The 25303-nt window shown below is 41.8% G+C and overlaps 1 protein-coding gene across 1 annotated transcript in view; it reads left to right on the forward strand.

The window, feature by feature from the left end:
* The window catches only part of atp2b3b (ATPase plasma membrane Ca2+ transporting 3b), a 37591-nt gene extending 20182 nt beyond the window's left edge, over positions 1–17409 (forward strand). Inside the window, exons 17-24 of the mRNA XM_070910314.1 lie at positions 1232–1319; positions 1409–1515; positions 1847–2038; positions 3436–3649; positions 3865–4076; positions 7833–7940; positions 8225–8407; positions 16891–17409. Of these exons, the coding sequence (XP_070766415.1) occupies positions 1232–1319; positions 1409–1515; positions 1847–2038; positions 3436–3649; positions 3865–4076; positions 7833–7940; positions 8225–8407; positions 16891–17409 (1623 nt within the window). The remainder of the gene's footprint in view (positions 1–1231; positions 1320–1408; positions 1516–1846; positions 2039–3435; positions 3650–3864; positions 4077–7832; positions 7941–8224; positions 8408–16890) is intronic.
* Positions 17410–25303: the final 7894 nt, after the last annotated feature.

A 25303-nucleotide genomic window follows, 5' to 3' on the forward strand; every position in this document is an offset into this window, starting at 1 on the left:
CCCAAAGCCCAAGGTGACATCTTGAAATAGGTTGTTTTGTTCAACAAACCCAAAGATGTTCAATACACAAAGATATTTGACAAAGAAAAGCTGCAAATCCTCTAATAATCTGGCCATTTTTGGCATTACTGCTTGTAAAATGACTGAAACAATTAATCAGTTATCAAAATACTATTTTTCTGTTTATCAACTAATCGATTAATCAACCAATCGTTGAATCAGCTTTATTTGTAATTTAGGTTTGTATGGAACATTAATATACCATCTCTCCCATTTGCTGAGTGTCATGAATGAGTGTTGGAGGTAGTATTCAGCCTTAAGTAAAAGGATCAGTACAACAATGTAAACGTGCTACGTTGCATAAGTCCTGCATTTAAAATTTGACTTAAGTTCACTTGTATTTTCATTTTTTTGGACTTTTCTCAAATCTTTGTTTTTTTGGTGAAATATATATATATATTTTTTATTACAGGTCACAAGCCAATTTAATCTGGAACGATGTATTGTATTTTATAAGCTTATCATGTTTTGTGTGTAAAATCGAACTGTAAAATTAATGTATTGGAGTAAAAAGTACAATAATTCCTTATTAAATTTAGTTGAAAGTAGCACAACATTGTACTTAGGTACAGAACTTGATTAAATCTACTTAGTTATGTTACTTAGTTGTTTTCATAACTAAAAACATAAATTAATTATACAAAAATCCCTCAGTTCTGCAAGTACATCCAAAATGTCCCAGCTACAGGCAGATCCACAAGTCTCAGCCTGATGTTTGGAGGTTCCCGTCCCAGATAATGTATCATGTGGTGATATCCACTGTAGTAAGTGCACACTATTAAAGCCAACATTTGCAGAGGCATTGCTTTCATCTAAACCACTTAACTTTATAACTTGAATTTAGCAGAATGCTTAATGGGATGGATAGCTGCTGGTTAGTCTCTGCTTGTCCATGGAGTGTGAATTTAAATTTACACTCTAAAGTGCTGCGTGTAAATTATCATTATGTAAGAGCGCAGTGTGGTTAAATTGATTACAGGAGAGCTCTGTATAAGAGCCAGTTTCACAGTGCATCTTTGATGCTTTATCCTCCATCACATCTGTGTACAGTTACATCTGCCGTACACTCTGGATCAACAGTGACATCTAGTGAAAGAGAAGAATAGTCAATAGCTTCTCTGTTATGTTGTTCATCATTAAACACTCATTTTCCACTCCATCTGACTGACAGATTGAACAGGAACGCATTGACAAAATCTGGCCCAAACTCCGTGTGTTGGCTCGATCCTCGCCGACTGACAAACACACACTGGTTAAAGGTGAGTCTCAAGTTTATTAACCCAAACACATGCACACACACATTCATTCACACACTTAGAGCCTTTGTTTCCATCCTATTTGTGTCCAGGCATCATCGACAGCACAGTCATAGAGCAGAGGCAGGTTGTTGCAGTAACAGGAGATGGAACCAATGACGGACCAGCTTTGAAGAAGGCTGATGTGGGCTTTGCCATGGTAACCTGATATATTATTCACCATTAATGTTTATTTGGTGTTAAGCCCTGTAGTTACATGTGTTGTAGTAAGCACATACAAGTATGTTATGCTAATAAATGTATTAAAAAACTATAAATATATTGTATTTTATTTCGAATAAAACAATTTTTTGTATAGCGTGCATTTGATTTTGGCCACAGCTCTTACTCATGCCAAGTGGTAGCACTCGGAGGCAGGACAACGCGATATTGAGACAGTAGCACTCCAAAATAATTTGGATGCTTGAATGCTTGCATGAATCACGTCATGAGTCTCTGTCTCGTCCTCACTCTATCTCATTCTGTGTCAGGGTATTGCGGGGACAGACGTGGCTAAAGAGGCGTCTGACATCATCCTGACTGATGACAACTTCAGCAGCATTGTGAAGGCGGTGATGTGGGGACGAAATGTCTACGATAGCATCTCCAAGTTCCTGCAGTTCCAGCTCACGGTCAACGTAGTGGCTGTCATAGTGGCCTTCACTGGGGCCTGCATCACTCAGGTAGACAAATTTATTAATAAACATACACACTGACACACATGTATTCCTACACACACACACATATAATGGACACACAGACGTCACTTCTGTGGGCATCACTCACCCTATATCTGCTAAGATGAAACAAATGCTGAAGTGCTCTTTATGCATTTTTACACCAAGCTAATATAAACGTCCTGACACACACAGAAACATTTACATGTTTCATATGCAAGGAAAATCAACTTGCATATGCATGTATATATCCAATATTATTGATAAAATAGTTTTGCACTATACTTTTATTGAAAGAGAGTTAAATACATAAAGAGCAATACCTTAAAGAATACATTTACCCCCTTTTCTCTGCCATTTTTCACCCTCTAAAGTCATCTCCTCAAAACAACTAAGCCAGTTCAATTCAACCCACCCTTATATAATCCCTGTCCTGATCTGAACACCATGGTCCCAAATATGAATTTACAGACATGAAAAAGAAAAAAGAAAAAGGGACAAGACCACCAGCAACTTATCACTGTGATCGATTTATCTAATAATCGAGAGAATAATCATTCAGATTCATTGCTACTCTACTTATCACCATAACTGCAAAAGTGCTGCCTAGAACTACATAAAAAAGTTATGAAGATAAAAGTACATTTTAGCTGAAAGGTAGGGTTCATAAGTTGTTAAAAAAAACACTGCAGTTACATTAAAGTGACAAATGTCACATTCAAGAACAAAAGTGCTCAATGTGATATCTTTACAGACCCCTGTAATGACTTTTCTTTCCATGATTTATTATAACAGAAATAAATTTTACAATCAGTCACTCTGCCAAGTCGGAATAAGGAGTGTTTCTCCTGTTCTTCCCATTCTGCCAACAGTTACTGCATCAGCATCAGCCTCACCTAAGTGGAGCCTACCGTCTGCTCAGGTTGCCATGGTATGAGCGAGATCGATGCTAACTTTCTAGGAATACACAATAACAAACAAAGCATTCATCTAAGACTCCTCTGTTACTGCTGACAATCAATTTATCTAAGGGCACACAGGCACAGACATGAGGGCACTTATAGAATGTCATTTACTGCAGCTTTAGCCTACTTCTACTACTTGACAGTGCAAAGTCACTCACTGTCAATATCACCGATTGAGCCGATAATCTGCTAGAAATGTAAGCATACTGACCCATTTTAACTGATCATAACACCATGGAACAGAAATAAAACGATACAAATTAAAGAAGCTTGACTGATAAATGAACAGATTAACTGAAACTAACGCCAAAAAAAAGGTTAACGATGGGAATCAGGGCCTTGTGAAAAGAGAGAGAAGCCTTTCCACACATCCAGTGTCAGTGAAGCTGGACTCATCTGGTTCGTGACACAGGCCTGTGGTTGCAAATCTCTCTGCAGGACTCTCCTCTGAAGGCGGTGCAGATGCTGTGGGTGAATCTGATCATGGACACGTTTGCTTCTCTGGCCCTGGCCACTGAACCCCCCACCGAGGCCCTGTTGCTACGGAAACCTTACGGCCGGAACAACCCGCTCATCTCACTGACCATGATGAAGAACATCCTGGGCCATGGAGTGTACCAGCTGATCATCATCTTCACGCTGCTGTTCATAGGTGCGCGCGCACACACACACACACACACACACACACACACACACACACACACACACACACACACAATATTGAAACAGCTGGCTTTGATTAATAGATGTATTGTGTAATCACCACGGTCAGGTTTTGTGGAGAAGACACACACATGCAGTGTTAAGAAGTCTATCTGTCCTGCAGCAGATCAAAGACACCTCTCATGTCCTCTTCTCACCCTGCAGGCGAGCGCATGTTTAACATTGACAGCGGCCGCAACGCTCCACTCCACTCCCCTCCCTCTGAGCACTACACCATCATCTTCAACACCTTTGTCCTCATGCAACTTTTCAACGAGATCAACGCTCGCAAGATCCACGGAGAGAGAAACGTCTTTGACGGCATATTTGCCAACCCCATCTTCTGCTCCATTGTTCTGGGGACCTTCGCCGTGCAGGTAAGGTTAAACCCTTTAACGCCCTTTGATGGTTTTCTCTACTGTTTGGTAGAGAACATTGTTGTGTGAGTTGTGGTATCTCAAATTAGTAATTAGTTGTACTTAACTCAACCTAACTGGGCATGAAGTTAGTTAGGCTCAAAAACCAGACCATTGTTTTTTTTGAGATGGTGACTTTAAGGGTAACAAAATGGCTCTTGGCATGTTTATGGTGTTTTTATGTAGTTTAGATTCAGAGGGCTGACTGAACAGAATGATGTAAATGCTTACCCCTGTAATAATGCTTTAAGAAACATGCTTTATCAATCAGTTGAAGTCCATTAATGGTACATTTATTTTAACATTGCTCACTATTTATTTTACCCAATCTGAATATTTCTATAGTAAACAATCTTTTGTAATTTTAAAATGTCTGTAAGATAGATCTAATGTTATTCCTCTGCATATTGTATATATGTAATACGAATGCAATCCAAAACAAATTCTACCTTTCTAATAATGTTCAGTTTAAATTGTTAATTTAACTATATGTTTATTATTGACGTTGTAGTTTGCTGTGGTGTTGAACTGAACTGCCCACTCCATTTACAAACAGAAGAATATTAGAAACCCATTTCAAAACAATGCGGTCCAGTTCAACACCACCAACAACTACAACCTCAATTGTAAACATATAGTTGAATAAGCAAATACTTTTAACAAAACTGATCATTATAAGCTTCGTAAAGGAAGAATTTGGGCAGAGCTGTTGTACTGGATTGCATTAGATTGCATGAGTGAACCTAATGAAGTGGCCAGGGAGTGCATGTACAGTGACCCAATAGGTAAATGAATAATCATTCAAAAAAAAAACATTTAAGCATAATAGCAGTTGTGGATGAACTTCAGTCTGATCACTGGGGTGCTGCAACTTCTGCCCAGAATGAAGTGTGTAGGAAATACTCCATTTTCTTGTGCTTGAATATAAGTCAGCAGTGATTTGTGGAAATCCTCAGGAAGAAGTGGCGGAGGAAGAGAAGTTGCGCTGTTGCACCAAAAGAAAACAGAACAAAGACTAAACTGCATAATTACATAACTTTTTGTTATTTTTATATGACCAATAGTTCATTTTCTTATTTGTTTATCTTTAAAAAAGGTTTCATGTGTATGTTAAAATGCTTTTCTCAGGTTTTTGACATTAAATTAAAATCTATTATACATCTATTTTATTTCACTTTAATGGAAACAAATCTATGCAGATCGTTGAAAGTGCCCTTTTACTGGAAATGGACATCTCAGTGGTTTGGCACAGGTTCATAATTTAAAAAGTGCAAGGTTAGTTGGAAAAGCAAATTGTGAGGAGAAAAGTGCAGAGAAAGAAGACGTAGAGAGGAGGGAAAAAATTGTGGTTGTTGGGTGACTATACTGTATTTCTAAAGCAATACTGACTTGGTCACCTTCTTTGTCTGTAAAAGTATAGAAAGTGAATGTGATCATTTTCAGGCCTTGACAGCTTGTTAATAAAAAAAAACCTGATTCTGTCCCATAACACAAGTCTAGATTTAAGATTTCAAACTCGACCAACCACAGGAGGACTGTTTGTTGAACCGGCTCACAGTGAATACAGAGGAGATGCACTGAGCAGGGAATTGTGAGTACACAAAAACACAGACAAGCAAACAAAGACAGAGTGAGAGGTGGAGAGAGAAGAAGAGGGATACTTTCCAAAGCTCTTCAGTTGTCGGTGGTACTCTGGGGAGAAACAAGAGAAGAGAGAGAGCTGGAGGGGGATGGCAGTGATTTGGAGTGTGAAAGCGACGAAGAGACAGTTCAGAGGGATTTGGAAAAGAAGAGATGAGAGAGAGAGCTGAAGACTGGAGGCAGCTTGAGAGAGGTGAAAGAGAGAGATAAGTAAGAACGATGGATCCCTCCTCCCTGCAGAAAGATATTATTACTGTATGTGAGACACTGTATCGTACTCCCAGTGAGATTTATGACAGTGCGGTTTGGTGTCAAGATGATAGTGTCACTCTGATAAGCCTTGTTCGGGGTGTAAATGATCATGTTGCTATTTAAAATGCTGTCGCTACATCCACTGAGGCAAGCAGACCTATAGGAGCACGGTGTTACTGTGGTCCAAATTTAAAGAGACAGATTGGAAATGAGCCGCAGGGCTGCGTTTATCATGTTGGAACCATTACTAATACAGACTAGTTCTATAAATTCACTTAATGTGTCATTTTTACACAGTGACATGAGCTGGAGTGGAGTGATTGTTATGATTAATGTGGCTGAGGTCAGACTGCATCTAATTCGCTTTCAGGCATTACAGTAACACCACACACAATGTGTGCTGTATTTCCTGTTAAATAGATTGGATTAGTATGAATTATATTGAGAATGACCCTAAACGTTTACTTATGAGTCTAAAAGTTCTCAGTAAAACGTAGGACTTAGAAACTTTATATAAAGAAGCTAAAAGTAACTTTGATCAAAGTCTGTGTGTGACTCTTTGCACTCCTGTAAAACTGTCTGACTCACAATGGACAGTAAAAAAAAAAGGGTCCAAATTGATGCAACAGAACCAGAGATATCATCTTTTTTATTCCACGCATTCTTCGTTCTTGTCAAAACCTGGGGCCTGCATTACCCACAATTCAAGTTTCTATATTTAGAATTAGTTTAATTTTCTCATTTGTTTTGTTTTTCATTGTTGCTCTTTCAAACTCACCAGGATTATTATATTTACTTACACTTTTTATAATTGATATGGATGTGGTTTATGTGTGACTTGGTAACTTTATAAAGCAAGTAAGAACACATTGTAACAAAATCTTTCTCTTACAAATGAAAAGTCGAATTCATAATAATAAACAATAAAACACACTCTTGCATTCAATTCAATACACTCGTGTTTTGCTGCTAGGTCTGGTGTGACTACTAGTGCATGGCGGCTAATGTTAGCTATTGTAGCCAACTTTGCGTAGATATTGCTGTGTAACTGACATTACTGACTAAGTATGTTGACATGTTTGTCCATGTCCCCATAGAGAAATAGCATTTAACTCCCTGTAAAACCACATTTCATATGTAATTCATATGTAACAGACAGACAGGAAAGTGGTATCGATCTTTTCATCAAACTTTCAGCACGAAACCGAATAAGCATATTTCTCAAAATGTTGAACTGTTCCTTTAAATAATTCGGGAGCCAAGACCATATCGTAACACTTAGCAACATAAGATTAAAATGACCCCATACTTAGAATATTGAAGCATTTAAGACCAAGATTTTACTCTTTATAATCTTTATACACACCGGCCCAGAGAACATAATGTCCTCCTACAGTGTTCCTAGTAAATATACACACAGATATGTTTCCGTGGCCTGATGTTAGCCCAGTCAGATTGTGAAAGGACGGTTTATGATCTTAATAGCCATTAAGGGTTAGCTAAACGTCATGAATAATTAAATACAATGCTCAAAATACAAAATGTCTGCATGTGTTATCACACATCTTGGTTTTATTGTTCTTGGATGCAGCAGGGGTTACAGTGATAATGCCACCTTGTATTTCCTACTTGAAATCGTGACAGACTAGAAGATGGAGGTGTTGACTGTTGACACATCCTGGTGTTATTGTGTTTTTATTTTACAGTCCAGACTGTGGTGGGTGCAGCAGAGATAGATGGTGCAGTGCTGGTTTCTCCCTCCGCACTGTGTTTCTATGTGTGACGATGATGATGATGATGTCCATCCCTGTGTTTCTGCTGCAGATCGTGATTGTGCAGTGGGGAGGGAAGCCCTTCAGCTGTGCCCCTCTCAACATGGAGCAGTGGCTCTGGTGTCTGTTCGTAGGAGTTGGAGAGCTGCTTTGGGGGCAGGTAAGCAGCTCTTCAGCGTGCTGAGTCAAACCACACTGAGCAAGTGTAGGCTGGGAGGCCTGGTTTACCTAGAGTTTTATCTGAGGTGAGGCTAAGGAAACATTTTCACACTGACTTAGATAACACCTCTAGATCTATTCTATTCTGCGCTGAAATTAACAGTTGAAACAATCTGGTGTTTTCTGAACCATCATGAGTGTAAGAGGGTTGGAAAAGCTCACAGCTGCTCAGTAAAACGCCACACTAGCCTCTTCAGGTCACATCGTAACATACCTGGCTTCCAGGTGATCGCCACGGTGCCGACAGAGCGGCTGCCATGCCTGAAGGAGGCGGGACTGGGCCTGGAGCCCGGGGAGGAGGAAGGGGAGGAGATGGCTGAGGATGAGGAGGAGATTGACTGCGCTGAGAGAGAGCTGCGCCGCGGACAGATCCTGTGGTTCAGAGGCCTCAACCGCATCCAAACCCAGGTACTGTTCAACCGGACCACCGAAAACGAACCATAACAAAACCTCTTTCACAGGAATGCACACACACAGATATCCAGACAGCACAACACCTCAACCAGAAGCTGCACGTGGTCATGACACACACGCAGTTTGTTTATGGTGAATTACAGATAGATGGGGAATGATTGAAACAGGATACGTGAAAACCAAAGACAATATTATTAAGAATCACAAAGAACATATGCCTAATGTTTGCACTTTTTTAACCCAAGTGCTTTATGATGAAATGCAAATTATACTGGGGGTATTGTTCCTGAATTGTATAATAACACAGCCTAAATAAACTGCCAGTATCATGGCCTTTACACACTAACATGAGAGACTTTTGGAAAGAAAGAAAGAGCTCCTCACTGACTCTTCTTTGACAGATGTACAATTTTAGTTAAGTTTAAACACTGTATCTGATTTGTTCTTCTCTCATCCTGTCAGTGTTGTTGTTCTGACTTGTGCCAAACTTTCATTCCACTTTTTTCTCTCCAACACAGCTCACTTTTCTGTCCTGCTCAAAACCTCATAAAATGGCTTTGACTTGAAAGTGGTATTTTATAAAACATCACAAGAGACGGATAAATGCTGTGGTTGTGTGTGTGTGTGTGTGTCGCTGCAGCGGCACTTGTGTGTATGAGTGTTTACACAATGTGTACTAATGCTAAGTAGACAGACTGTTGGCTTGCTTGATTACTTTAATTGATTGAATCTTGCACTGCTTTGTGCGAGGATGGACGTTAAGACACCAAAACAGCATCAACATGAACAACAATCAGCCTCCTAAGCGGTGTTAGAGAGCCCGTCCAGACTCTCTGCTTAAGTGCCTGTCTTTGCGTAAAGTGGTCAGTTTTTCATTGAGAGGGTTTGGTCTGAGTGTGCAGACAACAAGCACACACACAACCTCATATACACACACAGTCGTCATTTATAATTCTTGTTTGTCAGTAGTATCCAGAAAGCAGTTGTGATGCGTACCACTGATTGCACATTTGCCATAAAAGGGAATTCATATGCTGTTTCTATCATTTCTGCTGTGACAGGAAGTCTTTTAAAGGGACCACACACACTCACACATGCACACACACACTCAGACTGGCCTCTCCTGCCCTCACTGAGTGCTGCTGTTTTGTCTCTGTCCTGCAGATGGAGGTAGTGAGCACGTTCAAGCGAAGCGGTTCGTTTCAGGGAGCGGTGAGACGGCGCTCCTCCGTGCTCAGTCAGCTCCACGACGTAAACACTATCTCTACCCCCTCTCACGTAGCTCTCTCCACCGCAACAGCCAATACCAGCCCAGCCCCCGGGAGTGAGTCCGCCGAACGCATGTACACACATAAACACACACACACACACACACACACACACACGTATACCTGCATACACACTTGCAGTCACTTTCTCTCTCTCTCACACTCATTCGTAGACACAAACACACACACTGCTGCACGGCACGTGGACTGCAGTATTTTTACTCTCAATGGTTGTGTCCCCTCCGGCTCGCTCGCTGCTCGTGTGTGTGCAATGTCTCCTCTATTCTTTTCTCTTATTCTCCCTCTCAAACAGCACCCAGTCCTGACCGGCTGTGTAGTTCTGGTCTAATCTGGTCTGGTCCAAACCCAGTCCCGGTCCCAGTCCAGAGTCTTGTTTTGTTGTTGAGTGTTGGTGGGTGCGGGAGGCGGCTCACTGTTCTCTCTCTGTCCTGAGGTGTCCTGACAGAAATGGAGCAGCATTGTTTACAAAGAAAGAACGTGACTCATGTTTAAAAGAACGAAAAGAAGAAATTTAGGGAACGGAAAACAGTTTGATTTACTCCGACAAGGAAAGGGCGCAAAAGTTCAGAGAGCAAATGGCAGCTCCTCCTGCATCATGTGTTATTTCCTGTCTGTGAATGAGGTCAAGCGTGGTTACTGTGGTTGACCTCTGCTGTAAACATCTCCCATGTAAAGGAGTGGTGTCAATTCTTTTCTCTAAAAACCCAAGAATATAGTGTTGCTGTAACAATTTTGTGACTCCTATCTTACTGTAGAAAATGCTACGATGAGATTTCACTGCCATAGAATTCATACTCATTACCAAATGGCTTTCATATGGCTTCTGCAATTCTCTAAACTGTAAACCTTCGAGTATAAAAGCCCCATAACACACTGCTGTTTCCAAGACTACAGTAAAAAAAAGTTCCCTCTTCCTCTATCGCTCTTGCTTATTTTTCTCCTTCTTGTGCTCCTCTCACTTTTGTCCAGTGCTGCAATTGTTGTCAACTGGTTATTTCTGTAACAGTATTTCCAGCTCCGACGTCACAAGTTTGGCCCCCCTGATGTCTCCAAAAAGTCCTGATTTTTTCTCTCTGTCCGGTCTGTTTTTTCCCCTCTCTCTCCATCACAGTTCTCTCCTCTTTCTTCTATATTTATGAGATATTACAGGTTCCCTGTTTGCAGATGTATTCTGTGAAATGTCTTCTTATTGTTCTTCATAAGTAGAGTTGTTCTTTTGTAGAGGTATTTAGATTTTACCAGATCTAAATACAGGCTCTTGTGTAGCATACTGATAAGATTTCTTTAGTAGGTTTCTCTTCATTTGTTTCTCTTTTTTTTGTAACTTACTTTGTCCTTTACCTCATCCCTTTTTGTCATCCTCCCATCTCCTCACTAGAGTAGCGTCCACCCCTCATGTTTTCTCTTGATTTCTTTGTATGTCAGTTCCGCGCGTGTCTGTTTGCAAGTGTGTTTACGTGTGTGCATTTGCTGACATATCCGAGAGCCGTAATTTGACTTCTGTGTGTTTCTCTGTCAGTGTGCGAGTGTGTGCACCTCGTATGCTTGTGTAAGAGTGGGTGTGCGCGCATGCGTGTGGTTGTGCTGTCTCTTCATTTGATTGTCTTCATCCGTCTTCTCAGTTGCTTCTCCTTACCTTCCTTGCTCCCTTTCCCTCCATCCTTCCCCCCTTCCATTCCACGCTGCCTTCCTCCTCACGGTGCTCCATCACCTGTAGGTGTAGAGACAGAGAGGCCCAAGTTGGCGCTGCTGACGCCTTGTTGTTGTGATCATTCTGCACAGACACTAGGAGTTACCTGGGCTTTCTTTAACTACTTTGGAAACACATCCTTCTCTCCATCACTTTACAACATCAATATAATATGCAATAAAACGTATTATATTACTGTTCAGAGCTGGACACTAACTGCCTGATAGAAAAGACAGGAAATATGACAAAGGTGTGGAAGGAGGAATGTAAAGTCCAAGTATGGAGCTAGGGTTCAGGTCCCACCACTGCTAGCTCATTGCTTGCTTTTTCAATTCTTTTCCCTTAATTCAAAGAGCTGGTTGTGTCCAAAGCTGTTACTCAACAGCAGTATGACACATACTTGCATTTTGAAGTCATCCTCTTGTGGTTCAGTTCCTGATGACAAACCAAATGGATTTGGACAAGGAGGGAATGTGAAGGAGCAAGCATTAACTTTGAGTTTAATGTGACCCAGGTTTGCTTCTCTGAATCATGGGTCAAATAAAATGTACAAGTGTTCCCGTTTGCTTTAGTGTTCAGGATGGGGTTTATGCAAAAAGTAGAACACAAAAAAGTATATCAGACTTGATTTTACTGAAAGGATATGTCTGGTAATATTCTATAGTTTTCTTATTGTCAACAAATCCCATGAACATATCAAAACCAAGAATGAATGTATCCCACTATCAAGTGTATATATATATATATATATATATATATATATATATATGTTTAGCAGGTTTAATGTTTACCATGTTCACCGTCTTAGTTTAGCATGTTAGCACAAAGTACAGCTGAGGCTGATGGGAATGTCATTAGCTGTGCAGGTATTTAGTCATATTAGAGAAGTTGCCGTGCCGCTAGCTAGAAACACATCAGTGAGTCACACTGCTGCACTGGGTGACATGTTCCTTCATTAACACAAACACACACACTTTATTTGGTCTCAATCCCACATACACCGTGCTGCTGCCCCAAATACTCACTAGAGCACCAAATCCATGACTGAAATTAGTCACGAAGAAATGCTTAGTTTCCCCCTGTTTGAGTAACATTTGCTAAAACCGCTGTTTTAGGACAACCTTAGCCTTTGCTTTACATTTATGACCATTTTTTAAAGATTTACATCTTCAGTAGGAACCAATGAGCTTGGGGCTGACTGCCAGAGTGAGGGCAGGGAAGTCAGAAAAGATTGAGAGGTGTATTAACACGTTGGTTTTGGTCTTTTTGCGGGATTTGGTGACAATACCACAAATACAGAATATTGCCAGCCTTGCCCTTTAAGTGCTTTCCTATGATTGCCTAAAATCTGCTGATTTGGTCTGATATGTGAATCCCCAAGCAACAAACACACACCACAAATGATTGCCTACGTATTATCAAGACCGCTCCCCCTTTACTGCTGCTCGTCCAAAGTTAGTTTCAGGGTCATTAAATTACTCCACTACCCAGAGTTCTCTGCAAAGCAGCCTCAGCCCTCAGACTTGGCACTTTGCCCTGTTGCAGTATGATGTGCGTAAGTTCTGACGTCGACACCATCACCTCCCTGACGATTACAACCAAATCTATTATCACTGGGTCAGAAAAGAGTCCGGGGATATCGCAAAGAAACATCTAAAATATTAAACAGATATCAAAATGATATAAGTAGATAAGTCTCTGTGTCTCTCATGTTTTCATCCGCCTGAGCTGTGCTGGACCTTAATGATCCCTCTGGATCTTTAGAACTGATCTATGGATCCAGTTTGTTTTCATTTCAGACTGGACTAGTTTCATCCACCTGCAATTACAGTTAAGTTGAGAAAAGAGATGAATAACTTTATAACTTTGGTAAGGAAAGATAATGGGGAATAGGATGTATAAGCCGAATCTCAAATCCATCCTCAGCTCCTCAATTCTTTGCTTAAGTTCTTTCATATTCAAAAAAGAAGGTTTCAGCCTCCGCCCTCACTTTTTGCTCCTTAAGTGGGATATGAGCAGGAGACATGGAGAGAATGTGCATTGAATTGAGGAAGGTGTTGCTGAGGTGTTGCTATGGATTAGAGCTCAGTCATCACATATCTGAGGGGGGGGGGGGCTGCTCAGAGTCAGGCCACACGGTGGGAAATATGAGCCATTAACCAGTCATGTACCTCACAGCTTCTCCTTGTATTTATGTTGCAGTTTCTTCCCATCAGCAGTTGTTTTGCACACAGCAGCCTCTCTACCTTCCAGCGCCTATTTCCTTCTCGTACTTTAACCATCATCGTTTTTCCATCAAGCACTGCTGAAAGAGCCGACAGGGAGAGAGGGAGAGAGAAAAAGAAAGTGGGTGAGAGAAATAAGTAACACAGCAGTGCCCTGACCTCCAGGCCTCTCTGGTCACACTGTGGGCGTCATATACTCGAAAGTTTACTCTTTCCATGGAGACAAAATGAAAACAAATCAAGCGCTGACGAAGTGAGAGAGTAACATTCTGAAACCTTCTCAGTCTGCATGAGGTGTTTTTCTACTGTCTGACAGGCTCTTTGGAAAAACAGATAAGCACTGAACCTACTGCTTGACCGTCTGTCTGTACGTCTGTCTGTCTGTCTGTCTGTCTGTCAGTCTATCATATATGCCAGAGTCATATATAGAGACTCCTCCTAGTTTGGCCAACTGCAGCACTGATCTCCATTCATCCACCTCTCATAATCACAGTTTGGACTCCGGTTGGTGTTGCAGTCGACATAAAGCTTCTTCTCCGTTGATCTCATTTGGCCAAACTGTCTCTATGTAGGGCTCTGCCTGCCTGTGCCTGTCAGTATATTTGCACTGAACTGTCTCTGTTTCTTTTGAGCTCATGCTGCTTCTTTTCCTCTGTTTGGGCTTGGGGGAAGGGTGCATGGACCAACTGCCATGGCAAAGGAATGTGTTTACGCACGCATACACCATAAACTGCATAATGCACCTTGAAGTACACTCATAGACCTCACTCTGATGTGTGTGTGTGTGTGTGTGTGTGTGTGTGTGTGTGTGTGTGTGTGTGTGAGAGCGAGAGAGCGAGAGAGACAGAAAGAGAGCGCGCAAGTGACAAAGATCTGATTCAGCATGACCTGGCTGCCTCTCTATGTGTGACAGGGCTGACGCCCGAGCTTCGCTCCGGCCTTTGAACCAATCACCTTCTGTTTCTAGTAATCTAACCAATCACATGCTGTTCTAACCTGCTGATTCTCCGTGATGTCATCTTTCTGTTTTGCAAGACTTGTTTTTTTCTATCCTGCAGCAACTTCATCATCAGCATCATCATCATTTCAATCACTCTGCTCTCACTGCTGCATGGCTGCAGTACATTTTGCACATTTGCATGTGTGTGTGTGTGTGTGTGTGTGTGTGTGTGTGTGTGAGTGTGTGTGTGCGCGTGTGTGCGTGTTTGTGTGTGCGTGTGTGTGTGTGTGTGTGTGTGTGTGCGTGTGCATAGAGATGCTGACAGACTAACTCACTGTCTGGCTGTCAGTGTGTTCGAGTGTATGAACCAGATCTCTCTAACAAACAGCACCCATGATTGACACCTGCCCGTTGCATGCAGACATCAACCTATGATGTGGAAACAACTCAACTGTTGGTTCACTCAGTTACACTGCTGCTGCATGCATATTTGTGTGTGTGTGTGTGTGGTCACTGCTATAGGTTCTTGCCAATTTCTTATTTTATTGTACATTAAACTAACACACTCACCATTCCTGCTTCTTCTCCATCTGTGCCTAACAACACCTTCATCTGTGTGTGCATGCATGTGATCCAGTGAGCTGAGGTACGAGTGTTTTCCCCACACATGCTGTATCACCCCCCAAAACACACTCACACACACATACACACACACACACACACACACACACACACACACACACACACACACGCCACATGTGTCTGATGTGAAGCTTCTGCAGCTCCTGTGGTCTTTGTGATGGTGGCTTTTGAATGCTCTTGTCTTGTGAGGTCTGATTGGTGTGTGAGAACTGACAAAAAACGTATCATTAGCCAACTCATTTTGAAAAACTTTTTTTAAAATTTTATTTCACTTTTGTCTGTTGGGAGACACACGGGATCAGGTGGACGCTCTGTCGATGCTGAATTAGTCAAGATATTTATGTTACCAAGGTTACAGTAATACAATTACAAAGTTTAAGAACTGACCTGATATCTTCAAATGGAGCCATGCACTCCTGTACAAAATAACTGAGGGCAAATCCCAATTCCCTCCCGAAAGAATAACATAGAGGAGACATTACTGAAGTACAGACAACATCATGAAATTGAACAGTACAGTAGCAGGTTGAGATTGTGGATACACTTGCCTTTAAATTTGGCCATAGTTCCAAACTCATGCCAAGACATCCTGTTTGAACAAATTCATGAATGTTGTTATTAATCCATTAACAGATAAATTTAGCTCAAATCTTGTCCAAAGTTGCCTAAACATGACCACTTGTTAACCTTTTCACATGACAATCCTTATGATGAAGAGTACACTCTTTATGTTATTTGTTTCAGAACTTTCCCTCTTTGGCATTTACATTTGCCAGTTACTTAAAGAAACAGTTTGACTATTTGAGAAATACACAATATGCTTTCATGTGGAGGGATATATGTTAGCCAGTTAGCTTAGCTTTAGCATATGGACTGGAAGCAGGGTGAAACAGCTAACCGGGCCTTGTCCAAAGGCAACAGAATCCACCTGCCAAGTCCTCTAAGGGTCTGGTTATGCTCAAAAATAAGTAATTCGTTCGACGTGTTGTTTGACCATGAGGGAACGCAGAAGTGTTTATACCTGATCCAAAAAGCTACACTGGAAGGTGGAGTGAAAAGCTGGCCGTCATAGAGAGGCGCATATTTGGTTGTGAAGGTCAAATTTGAAAAATTATTGGAATTGTCGAACACATCTGTAACGTCTGTAAAACCTAAACAAATGAGATATAACATGTTAATTGGTGAGCTTTAGAGGTGCTGGTAGACAGACAGAGCCAGACTAGCTGTTCCCCCCTGCTTCCAGTCTTTGTGCGAAGCTAAGCTAAACGACAGGTGGCTATAGCTTCATGTTTAGCGTACAGACATGAGAGTGGTATCAATCTTCTCATCTAACTCTCGGCAAAAGAGCAAAAGTTGACTGTTGCGCTCTGGTCCCACCCATCATGGTTTGATCCTGCCAATAAGATCATTTTCTGCCTCCAGAGCGGCTCTCAGTCAAAGACATTTTTATATAAAATAAACCGAAATGCCAATGTGACCATTAAAAGTTGTCTTGTATAAACTTTGAATGACGCCACCTGACCCTGAGTGTCTGTCTGTCTGTCTGTCTGTCTGTCTGTCACTCTGTTTGTCTGCTGGAGGACACAAATCTGTCTGTCTCTGGGTTTCCCATGTCTCTTTTTTTGTCTTTTTCATGTCTGACTTTCTCCTCTCTCTTTCTTGTGGTCCCTCGTCTTCCTTCCTTTCGGCAGATGCGAGTGGTGAAAGCATTCCGTAGTTCGCTGTACGAGGGCCGGGAGAAACCGGAATCCCGCAACTCCATCCACAACTTCATGGCCCACCCGGAGTTCCTCATCAACGACCTCATCCACAACATCCCGCTGATCGACGACACTGACGTGGACGACGAATCAGAGCTCAGCAGATACCAGCACCTGCACCCGGCCCTCCGCAAGCCGCCGCCCCCTCCCACCCAGCCCCAGCCCCCGGCCCGCGTCCGCCCCACCCGCCCCTACCGCCAGTACAGCCTCCCGGTGACCCCGTGCAACCGAAACAACAACAACAACAGCAGCAGCAGCAGCAGCAGCAGCATCAGTTCAACAGTCACCCACGGCAACAAAAACAGCACCAACGCAGTTACCCCCAGCAACCGGAGCCCCTATCACCACCACCGCCACCAACACCACCATACCCATCATGGCAGGGACAGGCCGGTGAAACCCTCCGCCCCTCACCTGGCCCATCTCTACTGCGTGGAGACCTCCTTATAACTGAGCTGAACGTGGGTCGAGGGGGGGGAGAGAAGGGGTCTTGGGGAGGGAGGGGGGGTGGAAGAGAGGGCTGAGGACACACACATGACATTTTCATCCAATCTCCCTTACAGCAAGCTAACAAGAGGGAGCGAAGGACGAGGGAGGCACAGGAGGGAGTGGACAATGGCTGGAGACTTCTGCTCGCAACTCCCTGAGAACATTGCGACTTTCCCTCCCTTTGCCCTTGCTCCAGCTCTCTCAGTCTGACCCCCTGACACCACCACCCCGCCCTTCACCCTCGAACCCACCACCCCGGTCTGTCGCCCTCCCTGAAGAACCGGCCCACCCCCACCCTTCCTGACCTCACCCACACTCGTCACACACACGCACAGGTCTGCTCTCGCTGCGTTGTCCTGAGCGATGGTGGGTTGGGGAGGGAGGGGGATGGACATCCACAAAAAAAACAACACATCCCTCAACGCTTCAGCAGGACAGGGCCATGTCAGGGCCAGAGGCTGACTCACTCTGTTTCTATTGGTGTGTATCATTAGTGTTGTTGTCATTATCCACCCCCCCACCTACCTACCCACCTACCTGCCATGGCACCATCGTCACCACAACATCGTTTATCTGGCTAGAATCCACAGCCACTTTTAAGTCACTACTTTGCTTGCGATATAAGTAAAACGCTTTGTTAAAGCTTTAACTAGACTTCAGTCAATTCCATCCTCTGATTCATTTATTTCTCAACATAATGGTGCTCATTCATTTCTTTCTTTTACATTGGTTTATTTCTTTCTTTTCTCTCTCTCTCTCTCTGAAAGTTTTACATTTTACATATTTTCTTTTCTTTCATTCCTCTCTCTCTTTCAATGTGTGTATGTGTATTGTCTTGTCTCTTCTGAAAAAAACAAAACAAACAAAAACATAACAAAAACAGAAATTGCAAACAAAGATACTGTTCATTTAAACCTAATAGTAAATAGAATGGCTGCAAAAAACAACTAAAGGAGGGGGGCGGGGGGATACATATATATACAGTATATGTATATGTATATATAATTTGAATGTTTGGGAAGCGACAACACAGAACTCTTCATGTTCATCACTGTTCTTTCTCCAGCCCAACCTACCCAATCCTTGAATGCCACCCCATAAGTCCACATGACCTGTTATCTGTAATACTGTCCACCCTGCTATGAGATGATACAGTGTGTGGGATCTCACATTAATTGTGATGTATACATGTATCCATACATTAGCCCCCTACAGGACTAACTTTATTTACAGCCTCCTGCCATGTTGATAAACTGATGAGTATGTATGGGTAATATCTATGGACATCGCCCATGGCTGACGTCCTCTTCCAGTCTCTTCATTTCTGTTACGTGTTCCATCATCTTCTCTCTTGCTGTTCCTCCGTCCGTTTTGTTGTTTTCTTTGCTCACTTAGTCTCGTCTCGTCCCTTCTGGTCTTTCATCGGTGGGCATGTGTGTGTGTCAGCTTTTTTTTCTGGGAGGGAAAAAGCTGAATGCTTGTGAAGCATTAACCCTTTAAATGCCATCAAACACACAATGCACAGGCGATGGCCCTTTAAGACTAACGTGTACTCACTTCAAACCCGCTCCTGCTCACGTGCCATTGGGTCGTCTCCATCATGTACCAGTGCCCTCTCCATGACTGTTGTGGACAAAGAGATTGTTTCATTTGATCTGTTGGATGTTCGATCCAGTCATTTTTACAGAGGAGAAAGGAATCACTGTTTGATGTTGAAAAGCAACCAACCAACCACTCGAGCAATCCGGCCAATGTCTAATGTCAGTGTTCAGTTTTAGCTTTAGGCCCAAAGCCCGCTCAGATCTATCAGGTACGACCAATGAGAGCTTATGTGTCATGTCTGTGTGTCAACATACTGTGCATTCCCCATCATCATGATGTACAATTAGTTGATTGGGATACCTCAAAAGGAACAGTTTGACATTTTGTAAAATGTGCTTATTTACTGACCACTCACTTGTGTGTACGCTAAATATGAGGCTACAGACAGCCGCAGGTTAGCTTAGCTTAGCATAAAGAGTGGAAACGGGGGGATAGAGCTAGACATCACACACTTATAAACTAAAAGGGAGACAGTGGGTTGACTTACAGTCAGCACCATCTGACCTGCAGCTAACACCGTCGCTACTGCTAGCGACAGGATCTAGGAAGCTCATCATCTTAGAATGGCTTGGCCGGGCTCAGTAACTTCCTGGAGTCTTGTCATAATAGTCTGGCACAATAAGACCACGTTTTTAAACTATGATATCATTAGTGAGCTTTAGAGGTCCTGGTCGAAGGGTTTTGGTACTTTTGGACAAAGCCGGGCAAGCAGTTTCCCCCGTTTCTAGTCTTTATGCTAAGCTGAGCTAGCAAGCTACTGTCTTCACCTTCACATTGAATGGACACATACGAGAGTGGCATCAATCGTCTCATTTAACTCTCGTCATGACAGTGAATGAGCGTATTTCCCAAAATGTTGAACTAGTGCTTTAAGACATATCATGTTGAAGCTGTCTGATGTAAAAGGGCATATCACGCTGCATGAGCCCACCCCAACAAAAAAAAAAAAGAAGAAGGAAAAGAAAAATATTTGGATAGCCACCCATGTGATGACGGGCGCAGCGCTCGTGATATCACTTTCCACCGTGACCTCCACCTCAACATTCCACGGAACATAACATTCCAAACCACCGCATCATATTCCAGACTGGGTGTGAGAGTGCTCTCCTGTATCCCATGTTGCACTAGGTGTGGGTGAACCGCTGACTTCATGTTGCCTCGGAGCTTGACTGCAAAGCAAACCTGGAACCCCCCCCCTTCCCCCTTTCTCTCTCTCTCTCTCCCTCCCTTCCTTCCCTCCCCCCTCCACTCAGTTATCCACTGATGTTGACAGTTATCAACTGGTCCCACCACCAGAGAAAGGCAAGGGCAGACAATATGCAACAGACTGCCATGTCAACACCTGTACTCAGACGTAGGATTAGAAATACAGTCAAACAGAGATGATAACACAGCGAGAGAACATCTGTCCTGCTAGTTCTGTTTGAGGATGCACGCAGGGCTCTCTGGGAACACCCTTACCTGTACAGAACTCTGTCTTCTTGAATGCCCATCATCATCGCCACCACCCTGACCTGTCGGAGCGGGCGGGTGGTGACATTGTATTGGTCTGTCTGTTTTGAAGCATGCATTTGGTATCATTAATGTCACTCTTTATGTGTTGGTAAATCATTTAGGCTACTGTCACTACTGTGTGCTATGATCTCTCTCCACATCTGCTCTCTTCCTCTCTCTCTCTCTCTCTCTCTCTCTCTCTCTCTCTCTCACACACACACACACACACACACACACACTCATATCCTGTTCAAGTCTAACCTATTCTATTTCAGCACCTCTTAGCACAGCTCTATCAATGCTTTCTACGGTATACAAAAACACACAGACACACACACGCATACACACACACACCGAGCAAAAGGCGGATAATCTACAGTGGTATAAATTTGACTGTCCAGCTCCAGCCATCTCTGTCCATCCGTCCAGCCACGTTACATCATGATGTTGTGAGACAGTTTCACAGAAGGCAAAACACAATGTGAAAAAGAATATATTATATTTATCAAAATTATAAATTGTACAACTGCACCACTACTGTACAGATCGCCCAAATGTGCACATGTGCATCTTTGATTTACAGGTACTATGTTCCTGTTACACTTTTTATTTTTATTTTTGATGTTTCTTTCTTTTAAGCCTATTGCTTTTTGTAAAGAGAGGAACAACAAAATGGAAGCGCTTGTATATTATTATTACTATTATTATTATTATTATTATTATTATTATGGTTATTTTTGATTTTCTCCACCGGTGCGCCCACTGATGGAAAAAGACAGTTGCACATTCTCCTGAGCATATTCTGAGGGCTGTGTTTTCTGTCCACTGAACAGCCCCTGAAGTGTGCAGAGGCGTGGAGATGCTTATAGTCTCTTAAGACCAGAGACACCACTCTGTAAATAGAGAACCGGAGATACAAATGTACCTCATTATGATCTAAAGGACTGGACAAAGTGGGGACCCAGGGAGGATGGAGAACTGGAGGGTGATGCAGAGCTAGAGACTGCAGAAGTGCAATGCATCCATGCATTGTTTAGGCTGCCCTTTTAGATCTGCTACAAGTATTTACTGCCATGTTGCGATGGGAAGAAATTAAGGTTTTACATTATTCATTATACATACAGTTGTAAATATTGTGTGTGGAATGGTCCCCCTTCTTGCACAATGCAGTGCTGTTCTGCAGACAGAAAATGCAGCCTTAACTGTGCTGAAATGAAAAAAGACCAAAAAAAAGAAAAAAAAACCCATAAAGACTATTGAATATATTAAAGAGTTACCTGCCTGTTATTTAAGCGAATAAATATCTATATATGAGAAAGAACACACCTGTATACTGTAGACTAAATCTGTATGGAAATCTAAGAGAATTTAATGGGAATTAAGTCCAACACCTTTTGTCTGTATGAAAGAAAAAAATACATCAAAGTATTCTACAATAATAACTTTGACAAAGTCTGTGTGGTCCTGTGTTGTTTGTTCACAATGATGCAAGACTGTACTTGCACTTTAAACCTCTGAAAGAGTGGCCTGTTGTTTTGAAAGAGATGCAGCGTTTAATATTCATGAAACCTGGCCATATTAAGCCCACTTGAAATTATAATCTCAAACAGAGCCTGAAGAATGTGCAGTACTCATGCAAATGTGAGTTTGTTCTCTCATGAAAATGTCATGTCTTCTTGTGAAACTCACTCTCCCTTTAACTCTAAGTGGGCCAAACCAATACACCTGCTGTGGTGAAGGTGCAGGGCCAAATGTCTTTCTCCATTAGACCTTATTCACAGCAGACATAGGGACTTGTCAAACAGGTGTAATTAACAACGTTACTTGAGGCTCCTTTCCATTTAGGTGTGCCACTTCAAGGCTGGCTTGAAAAGATGGGGCAAGATGCCACATGCTACTTGCTTCCCAGTAACTGCCATCAGGGTTGATGTCTATATTTTTGGTAATGTAATCAAAATTTTCCTTGTTGGTTTTGAAGGATCTCTGTTTTGCCAGAGGAGCAGCATTTTGCTAACCCGTTTTGTTAATTGGTTTGAAAACAAATATATCATTGATTTTTCCAATATTTATAAAAAATGCAAATAATTCTTTATGGGGTAATCATCCCCCACACCAACACATTTCCATGTGTAGATTTTTTGTTATGGATGTGTAAAAATGAATAAAAGCACAAATGCTGTTTAAAGAAATTGACTTTATCATAAAAAGTAAATCATTAAAGTAATTCATGCACTTGAATAGAGTATGCTTCAATAAATGTTAAAATCTTTAGATACCTAAAGTTGGTGAATAGGTTACAGGTCACTCCTACTGATAGTTTAACAGATCATTAATGTTACTTGTTGCATCTGTGCTTCTCCTGATATATTGGCTGTCCAGGGCTCCGTTTATTCATCCTCTTACCTCAAAGTGTGGTGACCAGGGTCTATCTTAAACGTCTGCATTATGTCCCAAGTGCTGATTTAGGAGGGAATGCTCGAATCTTTGTTTTCGTTTCCAAATATCCTCATCACCGCCAATATCCTTTAATGGACTTTGCTCTGGTCATGTAGATGTGCAGCATCACTTTTAAAGGTGTACATATTATATATTTGTTCACTTTGGTCAATGAAGCAGTGTTGGTGACTGGAAAACCTGAAATATTGGGTTATTTTCCAGTCTACCTGACTCTTTGGTGAGATGACCTGTATCACTTCCACTTACAGAGATCTTCCAGTAGGTGGTGTCTCTGCAATAAGGCGCTGTGGTGTCTTCAACCACTTTTCTAACCCTTCTTTATAAACCACATATCCATCATTATCATGAATGGACACTGGCATTAGGAGTGCAGATATGCAAACTGAGCAGTTTTGCCACTATATACATTTTGACTTGACATTGTAGGGAAAAAAAATAAGGGCTCTGGTGCGTTCAAGTGTCCCAGTAAGCCAGCTAACCAGATAAATGGAATTCAGCCATCATTCATTTTATTATTTATTACCAGTAGCAGCAACTGGAACATATGGAATGCAGCTTTTATGACTTCACCTTTGTTTGACAGATCAAACTATCTGCAGTAATAAATGTATGTTGGTTTACAAATACAGTGATTCATCTGAGCCACATCTAACCCTAACCCTCAGTCTACCAAGTTTACTTTATTAGATACCATATGATCCTGATATATGATGCCCGTAGCTTTTGGCACCAACAAACCGAAGAGGGACAGCTCTTTATGTCCAAGAGGAATTTTGTAAATACACCCCGTCAACTGTTTGCTACTTAAGTATCATACTGCGTTCAGCGTTTATAATTTTGAGGAAAGTGTCCCCAAAACCTTAAGCACTTGAAAACAATGCCGAGCTCTACTGTAGTAATGCATTTAAACACATAACAAATGGGCCATGGTCAGCTGACTCTGAAATTCAGTACTTTTTTAAAAAACATGCCACAGACACTGCTAAATAAAGAGGCTTGGCTCTCTAATATGCTGCAGCAAGTGGGTAGCATTTGTCATCTGTTTAAGTCTGCCAATCAGCAATTGATAACTTGTATAAGCAGACAAGAGCTTGTAGGTGCAAAACAACCTGCAGAATTGTTTGAGGTCAACTGTCTTTAAAATCAAAACAACCTAATGACTCATCTCTGCAGTTGAGTTTATTTAATGGTATAATTCCTTGAAAGTTCGTGTTTGTCTTGCTGTCAAAGGAAATAACTCAACAGTATGAACATCTGAAGTTAACTGTCCTCCAAACATCAGAGCTGACAAAAACAAGCTAAGTCATAAACACTCACAGGGTGTCGTCTACAAGCCACTTTCCAAAATTTGAATTTGGTATGCTACATGTGACTTGATCAGTTATTAAAGGAACTCAAATGGAGTCTCATTTCATTTCACCAGTCTCGTGTTATTCTGATGACCTTCAACTTTCCATGTAAACAAACGTCCAGTGGAGAATAAATACTGACACAGCACATCCCTTAATTGGTTTCCATGTTAGCCGATATCGGCACGATAGCGGTTCAAACTTTACATTCTCTAGCATAAACGTTTGGTAGCTGATAACATTTCATGATGTCTTCGCTAACCTTTAAGAGGTTCTTCAATGGAAGAACATATGCTGAAATTCTGCGGTCTCCCTTTAAGGCTCATTCTGTTGTGTTGACAAGGTTTTAGCCCATTTACTTCAACGAGAACACCAACTACAACGTGGCTGTCCATTTGACAAAACACAAACGGTTGTTTTTAATGCGTCTCTCCTAGCAACATGCAGTCTTTATTTCACTGCTGTATTGACACTCAAACCTTCTCTAACTAATTCAGTCACAGTGAACAGCATGCTTAGTTTTTTTTGTTTTTGTTTTTAAACAAAGCTGCATTATCTTGGTGTTCAGATGAAAGCACAGACTGCCTTGAAAAGTCCTGGGGGTTGTTGTGTTCAAGGGAATTCAGAGACATGAGTCAGCCACCTAACAGCACTGCTTTCATCATTGTTGTCAGGGGAGGGGAAACACATCAAACTCAGAAATTGGGGTTGTACAAGTGCAGAGCAGGATGTAAACATCTCCTGTCTCATCTTATCAAGTCACCCTATTTGCCATTTATGAGCAGTACATAAACATTGACTAAATGGTTTAGAACATGATATTTGTAAGCAGATATAAGTGCTTATTAATGCATTTGTCAAAAACTAACTTCTGCTGCAGGCACCATAAATGGAGACTGCTGTATTAACACATGACTGACAATACAGTAAAAGGTATTGTATAATATACAATA

This window comes from Enoplosus armatus, chromosome 8 (genome assembly GCF_043641665.1).
Source record: "Enoplosus armatus isolate fEnoArm2 chromosome 8, fEnoArm2.hap1, whole genome shotgun sequence".
NCBI classification, from domain to species: domain Eukaryota; kingdom Metazoa; phylum Chordata; class Actinopteri; order Centrarchiformes; family Enoplosidae; genus Enoplosus; species Enoplosus armatus.